Source organism: Anthonomus grandis, chromosome 8 (assembly GCF_022605725.1).
Source record: "Anthonomus grandis grandis chromosome 8, icAntGran1.3, whole genome shotgun sequence".
NCBI classification, from domain to species: Eukaryota; Metazoa; Arthropoda; class Insecta; order Coleoptera; family Curculionidae; genus Anthonomus; species Anthonomus grandis.
Window position 1 is genome coordinate 14,458,327 of NC_065553.1, and position 12,509 is coordinate 14,470,835.

A 12,509-nucleotide genomic window follows, 5' to 3' on the forward strand; every position below is an offset into this window, starting at 1 on the left:
TCTATAGGAAAGCGAAGGAATGTGTTGCTTGGAAAACTAATGTTTATTTTTAAATGATTATTAATGGTTGTTTTACGTATTTAAAAAATAACCTGTAATTGTTTACAACACAAAAATATTGACATAACCTAAATGTCAACATAATTTTAAACCCAATTTTTAGGTTTAAAAATTTTTTTTTCTTGCACACTATTTTTTTACTTTTATTGATTTTTCTAGGTGTTCATGGTACACCTATTCTAATTTTTTTATACGTTCGTTTCCCAGCTTATATAATTTATATAAAAATAAGCTTTATTTGTACACTACACAGAAATATTCGTCCATAGAAAGTCCAATTTTTGTAAATAATGAAATTTGGAAGAAAATTATTTAATTCAAATAAAAATTTAGTAGATTTAATGAATTTTTAACAATTTAATCTTGCTTTTTTACTTATTTTATTTCCTTTTCTTACCTTATTTATTTTTGTTATAACTTAATTTATTTATTTGCTTGAATTCATCTCCTAGTAGATAGCTCTACTAATCTCAAAAATATATTCACTTAAATACGACACTTCACTAAACGGTGTATACTGAAATTTTTGTTTACCTAATCTTTTTTCAAATTTGAATACTAAATTATCTACATACTACATCGATTTCTAACTCTTATAAATTACATTTATTTTAAAATTCTTTTAATTCCTGAGTATGGCCTGGCTACAATCAAAACATCTGAGTATAACAAACTTTTCTCGAACTCTTATTGACCAAAAAACTTGACAACTACTCCTTTTATTAACAAATAAGTAAATAAGGTTCATTATATAAGAAGAATTATTTTTCTGCAGTTATGCTTAAGTTTTTATCTCTGTTAGAACATAAATAAAATACGTCTAATTTTTCTCTCTGTTCAACCATAGATTACCATATTCAACTCTACTAACCGGCTCGATTACATTAAATCCATATTCAAATACGTATTTTTATGACTCGATTTATGACATATTTATCAATCTCGAAGACAGACAGATAATTGCAAAAATAAACATTGCATTTTTTAGAAGTAATTTCCATAAATTTACTTGCCTTCAATAATAGAATTCTTCTGTATTGATGTCCATTCTTTGGTTGGTTAACACTATGCCACAATATTAACTTAATTAAATACCTAGTTTATTAATGCAAGGTTTACACGTCCTGTAAGGTGCTAATACTAGCTGCCTTAAGTATTTATGGAAAATTATTCTTATAAATTTTTTTATTATTTACTAGCGAGAAAACAATGTCAAAGCCAAATAATCTCTAAATTTAAAAATGATAGATAATATGTGTTAGGAGCATCATCAAATATAATTATCTGGAACGACACCATTAAAATCACGTTTAAAATTTATTACTTTTTAAATGAAATGTGCTTTTTAAGTTGAATTAATTATTTATTTTGAAAATGACGAAATATTATTTCTCCTTATCTACTATTTGTATAAAATAATTAATTTTTTTTAGTAATGTTTCAATTTTATGTTAATATTTTGTAATATTTTAAAAATGAATAGAGGTTTGAATTTTAAAAAGATTTTTTAGTTTGTTAATAAATTAAACTAAATCATTAGAATTAATACTTCCAAAACTCCTTTTATCAGTCTTTGTTGCAGTTAAGAAAGCTCTACTTTTTACGAAAATTCCTTCAATCGAATCTTAAGCCTGTAATTATATATGTTTAATATTACTCTTGTAACAAAATATGAGCGCTCTTTATAAATCAATTGTAACTATAAATAACTGCTAAAGTATTTATGGTAACTTAATAAATAGATAATTCAATTCTGTCTTAAAAATATAAGGAATTCTATGGCTAATAATTATTTCAAGCTTTAGCAATAATAGCTCAATAATTTCATATTACCAACATTTAAATAATTTATTAGGTAATTATATTATTACAAATTCTAAATAAATACCATATCACTAAGCATCATAATTTGGCGCCTAATATTATTAAAATGTTTACAGTGCTGATTGTTGAACGCCAATAATGCAGAATATATATAAATTTAATTTAATGATAAATTTAAGTATCTGGAGAATTATACCAAGATTTTATACCAAAGCATTAAATATTATCGTAGTTTGGTCAACAAAACCAAGGTTAAACTGGAATTTTTAATTAAATTAATTTCTGGAATTCAGACACTTACCAGAAACCTAAAATATCTTACATAATTAATTGAATTATCAATATTTATTGGATTATCCAAAGAAAAACGGTAAAAATAAGTCGTAATAATTACTATAAGTATGTCTCCAAATATTCCATGTAATATAGTGACTACAAATGAATTTCTTAATATGCAACATGAAAAGCTATTATAGCTTTATACACTTCCTCCAATTCTAAATATTTAGATTAGGCAGGCCTCCGCTGTAGTTTTGTATTAAATATAAAATAGCAAAAGGTCAACAAACTCTAATAAAGCTCTAATGTAATCATTTTTATTAAAATATCAAAGGCAACATAGGACCATATAAAGAAAATAAAACACATAGGTATCTAAACTTTTGGAAGGATGTTCAGGACAATCGGCAAATATTTATATTTTGATTAAAGCTTGGATAGTATACATCTTGCAAAATGTAAGTCCTAACTGGAAAATATCCATGAACACTTAATTATTTAGTTGTGACATTGTTTTATACAGTAAATAGATGCATTTTTAATAAAATTGTTTTAATAAGTCTGTGTGTGTGTTACACATGAGTACACTATTTAAGTTTTAAGGCCATTTAGTTTTCTTAGATGTATATTGCCTGTAAAGCTTTTATGGCAATAAAATATTTTTTGTTAGATAACAAAGCATTTTCAGTATTTTAAAGAATTTTTGACAGATATAAATTTTTAATATTTATACTCACATAAGAGTCAAGGCGAATTCAGCTGAAAAATTAAATGTAACACCACATGTTGGGCGCCAATATTGCTAAATACAGAAAGCATATTATTTTTAAACTAAATAAATAAAACAGTCTAGACAAATATTTAAATTGCTAATTTTTACGTTAATTTATTTTTGGAAAGAGGTCCAAAAGATCTGAGCCATATAGAAAAAAACTAATAGACCAATAGGTGAAATATAAAGTGAAAAAATATAAAAAATAAATAGTTTTATATCATTTACCTCCATACATTTAAATTTAAAAGTCCGCCTATGTAGTTTAGTCATAAATAATGAAAATACAAGACAAAAAGGTCATCAAACTTTAATAAGATGAGAAAAATTTTAATTGAAATATCTAATGGCATTAACACTCATGTGTGGCTTTATCACACATAGGAGAATGCTGAAAAGGCATTAATTAGATGTTTAACATTTAGTTTACATATTATGAGATGTTTAACAAATAAGATATCAATAAAATCGTCTTTAAATTTAGGGTGTAATACAAAAATTTCCACACTTCCGGCTTTAGGTAGGACTACACATGAAAGCATCAAGGCAAGTTAAGTTAAAAAATAAAAATCCACATGTTGCGCGCTAACAAAATTAGTTTTAAAGTAAATAAATAAGTGTAGTATGTTGTTAAAGATTTTACTAGGGCATGTTTACAATAAAAAACCAAAATGACACAGAGTTTAACGCTCAAATATTTATATTTTGTTTAATAAAATGCCTACCTAAAGTAGCAATCATGATAATAATTACAATATAATCTAATGCACTTCAATAAGAATTTCAAGAAACAAATTTTATTGAAATACACATGCATCAAACATAATATATATAAAATGAGAATGCCTTTAGGTGTATCTTTAAAAATTTACTATGACGTACGTAAATACATGAAATATAAGAAAGAACCACATGTTGGGCGCCAAAATTGCTATATCCAAAAGAAATAAATAGAAAAGTGAAACATGTTATTGATTCTTTTAATAGGAGATGTTTAAAATAATACATCTAATGGTAATAATTAAAAAACTTTAACAAAAATATGTTATGCCTTCATTTCCATTTATTTTTAATGATTCAGTATTTTTTTAAATAGAATGCGCAAACATTTTTGAAATTTTTTACATTGTACTTTTATGTTTACTTTTAAATAATTTATTTCTATAATTTTTGTACAATATATTATACAAGAATATGTAAAAATACAGAGTCTGTATTAGTACACTATTTAGGTTTTAAGGTCATATTCAGTTTTCTCAGATGCCTGTTGTCTGTAAAGCTTTAGGTTTGACACTAAAATATTTGTCTTTTTTTAAAGAATTTTTGACAGATGGTAATTTTTATTATGTAGACTCACATAAAGAGTCAAGGCAAATTCATCTGAAACAGTAAATGTAAAACCACATGTTGGGTGCTAAAAGTTGGCTGGTTCTAAAATGCAAATTATTTTAAAACTAAATAATTAAAAAAGTTAACATTACATTAGCAAGAAAACAACATTCAACAAATATTTAAATTGTTAAATTTTATGTTACTTTATTTTTCGATATAGGCCTTAACAGATCTAAGCCATATACAAAAAAGCTAATAGACCAACAAGATAGATATCAAGTAAAAAAATGTGAAAAATACACTATAGTTTTATGCTCTTTAATTCCAGATATTCAAATTAAATAGACCCCATCTGCAGTTTAGTCCTAGATAATGAAAATCCAAGACAAAAAGGTCATCAAACCTTAATAAAAAAAAATTTAATTGAAATATCAAATGCATTAACACAAAACCATATATAGGTAATCAAAATACTTAACGTTTGAAAAGTCTTGGAAAAGGCATTAGATGTTTAACATGTAAGTACCTATGTCTAAAGAATAAAATATCATTCAAATTGTCTTTAAATTTAGGGTGTAATAAAAAACTCCCATGACTTTCAGGCTTTAAATACAAACACACATGAAAACAAATTAAGTTGATGAAAAACGTAAAAGGAATCACATGTTGGAAGTCAACATAACATTTTAGAATTTTAGTTTTAAACTAAATAAATAAAAAAGTGTAGCATGTTATTAAAGATTTTACCAGGAAATGTTTACAATAGAAAATTAAGATGACATAAATTTTAACGTTTAATATTTATATTTTGTAAAATAAAATTCTTTCATTTGAATATAAAAAGGTAACACACCAAGAAGTTAAAAACAAAGTAGGCAGCACATATCCTAAATGCGTAAGTAGTTAGTCATACTACTAATGTCTAATCCAAGTTTAATGATAAATAAAAAAAATTTGGAGGCAGATAAGAAATTAGGAAAATGAACATTTATCTGTTGTCAAAAAAACAAATAACAAATTTACCTGTTGCCAGTGATCATCAAGACTGGGCTTCGCGGTAAAAAAGCCGGTGTCATTAATATCTTGAAGTTCCTTAAAGATATCTACGCTGGGTAATATATCCATGATTGTAAAGAAATCCAAAAATAAAAACAGCGGCAAAAAAACTTAAACCACGCACCAACAACCTAAAATAACTTCATTGATATCCTAAGTAAAAACAATAAACTAAAACACTATTCATTCATCAATGGTCAATGCACTGACCCGGCATATCTTCATAAAAATATCAAAGTACAGTTTTCGAAAAATCCACGAAGGAAAAAAACAGTCCGGTTAGGGGGAGCACAAACAAGCTAAATAAACTGCTCCAAGTATCTTTTAGCTTCGGTTTTCACACGCACAGAGCGATTTGTTGGAAAAACGCCGCTATTTCCAGTCAAAATACAAGAAGTAAGCTATATCAGAGGGGGTACGCAAGGGTCCAATGTATATCCAAGCAAAACTAACACAATTTTATGGGTAAACCGTGGGATTTAAAGGGTTAAAAGTGCAGTTTTGGTAGACGTCTCGTGACCCGTCGACAATAACAGTGTTGCGTAGAACGCGCTCAACCGCCGCTTTCGGCAAAACTGCCGCTGCCGAGACGATGGCGTTCGAATGAGCTGACGATCGGAGACTCGTGGTGCAGTGCATGGCGCTGATGCCAACTCTTGCGCTATTGAGCGGGTCTGGGGCCGCGCAGGAGGCAGCAGGAAGGGTTGCTTAATTCTTCTTCTTCTTCTTCTTAGATGCAAGTAATCAAAGGGCATCTTATCACTGACTATACTTTTTATCTTGCTTAATTTCCAACAAGAGGTATATGTACACTACCGCTCAAAAGTATTTGCCCACATATGACTGTTTTAAAGTTATAACTAAAAATAATAAACCCATCAGTTATTCTTATAAAACGGTTTATTTATAACAAAATGAATATAAACAATACATTTTTCAATTAATTAAATTTAAAAAAATCAAATTTTGGATTTATCTACATGTCCGCCTCGATTTTTAATAACAGCTTCACAAAGTTTCGGTAATCTTCTAATTAATTTGTCCAAAGTTTCCTGGGGTATCTTGTGCCACTCTTCTTGGATGATCCTTGTGGAGGATCATCCGAGGTCTTCTTTTGTTGTGGGGCATGATTTTTGCACTTGTCTATCCAGTTCATCCAGTTCACAGTAATTCGATAGGATGAGGTCCGGTGATTGTGGGGGCCATACCATAACTTTCAGAAGATGTTGCCTTTGTAATTGACCTAAATATTGCTTGCACAATTTCGACGTGTGCTTGGGGTCATTGTCATGTTGAAAGATGAAGTTTTCCCCAATTATTCAAGTACCAGAAGGTACATTGTCACTTAAAATTTTTTTCGTATCCCTCTTTTCGCAGAATTCTCTCTATTCTAATTAGATCGCCCACTGCAGATCCTCCGAAACAACCCCACACCATCACCGAACCACCACCGTGTTTAACTGAGGCTACCGTACAGGTCTCAGCGACCCTTTCATTGGCATAACGGCGAACAAAAACTCGCCTCTTCGTTCCAAAAACCTCGAATTTCGACTCGTCACTCCAGAGAACTTTCTTCCAGTCATCAATGGCCCATTCTTTGTGTGATTGGGCCCACTAAAGTCTTTTCTTCTTATTAACATTCTTCAGTAGCGGTTTTTAAGACCAGCATTATAAAGTATCCGTTTTACTGTCGAAACACTGACCGCTTTTTTACGCTCCTTGTTGATTTTTGCTGTGATTTCACGGGCGGTAAGGCGTCTATTGCGTTTGCTTGTAATTATAATATTTAAATCCTCCTTTAAACTTGTTGCCTTTGGCCTTCCCGATCGAGGTTTGTTGCTAATAGTCCCTCCTCTGGTGAATTTCCTAACATTATAATCGACAGTCCACCTTGGAATTCCCAAATCCGTCGAAATTTGACAGTTAGTCTTTCCAGCCTTAAGTCCAATGATAATGCCTTTTGTTTCTGCCGATAACTTTTCTGTTTTAGCCATTTTAAAGAATGTTGAAAAACCAGCAAAGAAACGGTGACAATCGTCAATAAGCAAGTGAAATTGTTTACCAATGTTACACAAAATCAATTCTTGAAGACTAAACAACTTTAAATGTTTCAAATTTCATCGGAAACGAGCTGTAAACAGATTAGTTTTTTAGAGGAAGTGCATATTTTCACTACATTATATGCTATTTACAAAAGAGATATCTATAATCTAAATATAGGTATAAAGATAGGATTTTTGTATCTAATTTAAAATATTGAAAAGAATACATGGTGGGCAAATACTTTTGAGCGGTAGTGTATATCAATAAACAACTAGGGGAGAGTGGCCCAAAATGATCCTGGCGGGCAAAACAATCCATCGCATCGTTTTTATGATTGGTGTTTCCATCTGTGTGTTTATTTATGTATTTTTATTTATTTATCAAAAACAAATAGGATGTTAACAAGCCGAAATCCAAAAGAACATTCACAAATTACAAAGTGTTTCAGGTGAACTTAACTAAAACAAAATTAAAAAATAGTAGAAGAGCAGAAATACAATAAAGTGCTAAGTTTTTGTGTTCTTGTTAATTAGAATTAGGATCTCTGATTCTCTTCTTAAACATAGAAAGAGAGCGGCAAAATAAATCTACAGAAAAAAAAATTGAATTAAATAAGGAAAGCATACGACTTATCGGCGAATTCCTTGCTACATTGGTTCTATACAAACAGACTGGAAACAAATAAGAATTTCGAAAATTTTGCTGAGGTATATCGAAAGGTATTTGGGATATTAGATAACTGGAGTCAATCTGATTTTGTGTTAAGAGTTGACTGGAGTTAATTGTTTTATAGAGAAAGAACATGTCTGTGTGAGAGCGCCGTGTTTCAAAAGAATATAATTGATATTTAACTCTAAGTTCTATTAAATTAGCATGTAAGTTAAATATACCTGTATTTTTATAGTCCAAAAATCTTAAAAATTTATTTTGTATTATTTCCAATCTGTTAGCATGCACCGCATATTGCGGAGCCCAGACGACGGAGGCAAAACCCAAACGACTATAAATATAGGCAAAATATAATGCTTTTAGAGACCTTTTCGAGCCTACTATTTCTTACAATTAATCCCAGCGTTCGATTCCACTTGATGCTTAAGGAATTAATATGTTCTGCGAAAGTTAGCTTTTGATCATATATATTATATGACACCCAGATCCCTCACTTTATCAGTCCTCTTAAGTAGAATTCCATTAAAATTATAGTCGAATTGAAATAAGTTAATATTACGTGTGAAACTAATAAATGATGCGCATTTATCATAATTAAGGTAAAATTTATTTCTCTGACAATACTCATAAAATCTGTCCAAATCCTTTTGTAAGAAAAAGCAATCACCGAGATTATTGATGGAAGCAATAATCTTAATATCGTCTGCATAAAGTAATATTTTGGAGAAGGTATAACATTTTACAACATCATTTAAATAGATTATAAATAGTAAGGGCCCCAAGTGGGAACCTTGAGGTACGCCTGAGGTAACTGGATATACTGTGACGTGTGAAGATATCAAGTTTACTTATTGGTCTATAATTTTTCACACTAGATTTGTCACCACCTTTATAAATTGGCACTACATTAGCCATCTTCCACTTTCAAGGGAACATACATTGCTTAAGAGATAAGTATAAATAATAGATAATGGCTTATGAAGCGAATGTGCACATTTTTTTACAAAAAAATACGGTATACCATCAGGCCCGCCACCCTTATTCTCGTCCAAGTCAGACAGAGCTCTCCGTACTTTCTCTGAATCTAAAAAAAATGCATTAGGAATAATTGCATCAAATATGGGTAAATTAATACGATTTAATTACATAGGGTTAAAAAGTTCCCCTAAAAAAATCTGAGAATAGTTGGTTGACCTGAGGTCCCCGAGCAGCTTTCTGATCAAGGTATATAGAATTGGGTATCCCACTACTTTTATTGTTAACAGAGATCAATTGCCAGAATTTCTTTTTATTCTTTGAAATATCATTATCAATAAATTTTACATAATTAACATAATCCGAGTGTATCATTGTTTTACTTTGTCGACGTAACTCACTAAATACGCGATAATGAATTTCAGAGTTTGATCTTTTCCATTTTTTATGAGCTCGATTCTTTTGCAAAATTTTATCAATAGTTTTTTACTAAAATAAATTGGAAATTTTTATTAATTTGGTTTAAAGGCACAAAATTATTTATTGCATGGTTTACAGTTTCATAAGATTTACTTATACATAAATTAAATACTTTAAAAATGTCTTCTCAATCAAAATTATCAAAATGCAAATTTAGACCAACGTATTCTCGACCATCACCTATTTTAAAATTATGGACATTAGTGCTATTCTTGCAATTAAGTTTATCCACAGGTGAAAGGCAAATATCAATTTCCATAGATTTATGATGGGGGCCTCTTGGACCAAAGGAAGCTGACAGTGCTTAATATTTTGACAAAACACTAAATCGTTCGTCAAAATTAAATTAAGTATTCGGTTATTTTGGTTTTTGAGATTATTCATTTGCAAAAGACCAAAAAAGTTATGCATGTCATAAAAGGTATTAAATTTAGGGTTATGATTTAGCTACATAGTAAGTTTCTCTCGGTATCCAATTAATAGTAGCGAAATTAAAATCAGCGCAGATTAAAATTTTATCCCCTAATATAAAATTTGGTATGCTATAAAGCTTATCCAAGAAGCAGGTTAGCGCAAGATCTACTTAAAGAACTACTTAAACCGCTTCTACCGAGGGTGCGCGGACTGTCAAGTACCAAATTATGTCATATAAAACGCGGTAATTTTTCATAGTTCTTTAGCCTGCATAGACTTTCCTTTTAGTTCTTCCGAAAAACTATCTATCATTTCTTTCATGAGATTGGTGTACCACAGGGCAGTGTTTTAGGACCGATTTCAGTTGTGCTCTAGGTCAACGATCTAAATAAATACTTAATAACACATTTCTGAGTTTATTTGCAGACGACACTTTAGTTTGTATATACGGAAAAAATTTTGAATAAATTGAACAGAACTAGATGTTTTGTATAACTGGTTATGTGTAAATAGACTTAAGTTAAATAGATTTAATAATCAAAGATGATATAATTTACGCTATCGAAATTGACGAACGAACTATCTTAATTCTCTTAGACTATTCAAAAGCGTTTAACAAGATAAATAATAATAATAATAATAGACAGTTTATATTTCCTCATAAGATATTACATATGCTCACTCATAGATAAATAAGTTTACAATATAAATACAAGGAAAAGAATCCATCAGTGTGTACTAATTCAGCATGTAACTGTAAATAGGAAATAAAGGTCATGTTTCAGTTATCCTCAGATGAAGGAGCTGTTAGGACCTTGAATATTACACTTATAATTTTTAAAAAAAAGTCGCGAACCGCATTATAAACTGTACGAATAGCATGCATACCCTACATCCATAACTAACCGACAAGAAAAGAAATCTAAATTATCCTAGCTTACTTATTATTTACTAATAGGAGGCAGGAAAGGAGGAACGAGGGGGACAGGTATATTGACTATATTTCTGTTGTAGACTCTTATAGCAGAGAAAAATATACATATAGAAATTTATATTTCCAAACGCGCGCCAGATCCAAACACAGAATCCCAACACAAAAGAGAGCAGAACCAGGGCGACTGATTTACCAGAGATGTCAGTATTAACAAGAAATAACATAAATTATTTCAATGCATTAAATATTATTTTGTTTAGATGAAAGAATCATTTTTATTGTTTTTTTAAAAGCTGAATCCCAAATTTTGTATTTATTAATTTTGGACACAATATTGTAAGAAAATGACTTTTTAAAAATTTCTTTCTTATGTAAAGGTATAGACAAAACGTCATACCTGCGAATATTTATATTGTGAACATCAGTACGATATCTGAGCTTATTATAGAGATATGGTGGTGCTTTAAATTTCATTATTTTATAAAAAAAAACATATGGAGTGCAACTCTCGGCGATTTAACGTATTAAGCCATTTAAGATCAACTAATTTATGTGATACCCTTTCCCTACGTCTAATTCCACAAATAAACCTTATGCACAAGTTCTGTAATTTTCGAATTCTTGCATAGTTAGCGCAGTCTAAAAATGGTCCATATACTGTATCTGCATAATTAAAATGGGATAGAATTAATGAGTCGCATACATTTTTTTTTGTTTCTTTTGACAAATAAGATCTATGCTTGTAAAGTTTTTTTAGCATGGAAAATTACATTCTTCTTTTGGCAATTTTAAAATATTTGGGTTTTGTTATATAATCATGTAACTTAATTGCTACTTATTTACAAAGCAGAAGTCAAAGAGTAAAAGTCAATGGTAAAATGTCTAGTGCAAAACAGCTTTTATTCGGTGTTCCTCAGGGATCCATTTTGGGACCTCTTCTGTTTACATTATATACTTCACAGATGGCCAAATACATTAGATTAGCACTACTTCATTCTCACGCGGATGATACACAAATGTATAAATCTTTTAAGAGACACCGATTGCTACAAACCATAAATCAATTAAATGAAGATTTAATTTTAGAAACATTGCTTAAAACTCAATCCCTCAAAATCTCAAGTCTTTCTTTTTGGTAGATGTAGCACACAAAGTTCACAATTCTATCTAATATTAAATTTACTTTAAATAACGAAATACTTATCATTGTCACCGATTGTGCTAAGAATTTGGGTCTAACTTTAGATAGCAGTTTAAGCTTTACTCAACACGTTAATATGTGTATAAAGAAAGCCTTTATCAATTTAAAACTTATTATTAAGCAAAGACATTTATTAACAACTTCAATGAAAAGGATGCTCTGTGGCTCTTTAGTGCGTTCCCACTTTAATTTCCAGATGTAGTGTATGGGCCATGTTTGCTAAAAAGAGACAAATACCGTATTCAACTCATACAAAATCACTGCACTTCACTCCACATCTATTTTTGAAAGATCGTTTAGTTATAAAATAGCGAAGCTATATGATTTTCGGCACCAAGCAGAATTGTAATAAGTTCATGGAGCATGGTTATAGTATTAAAATAGATAATCGTATAATTAAAAATACATATAGTATGAAATATCTAGGTGTAATTTTAGATTCTCAACTCAACTTTTTCTTACATGTAGGC

General features: G+C 29.7%; 1 protein-coding gene and 1 long non-coding RNA gene across 2 annotated transcripts in view; one reads left to right on the top strand and one right to left on the bottom strand.

The window, feature by feature from the left end:
• The window catches only part of LOC126739732 (Krueppel-like factor 6), a 633,994-nt gene extending 628,091 nt beyond the window's left edge, over window positions 1–5,903 (bottom strand). The window contains exon 1 of the mRNA XM_050445530.1: window positions 5,291–5,903. Within this exon, the coding sequence (XP_050301487.1) occupies window positions 5,291–5,392 (102 nt within the window). The 5' untranslated portion in view covers window positions 5,393–5,903. The remainder of the gene's footprint in view (window positions 1–5,290) is intronic.
• LOC126739735 (uncharacterized) overlaps window positions 1–12,509 on the top strand; it is a 32,812-nt gene that overhangs the window by 13,334 nt on the left and 6,969 nt on the right. The gene's annotated exons all lie outside the window — the stretch shown is intronic.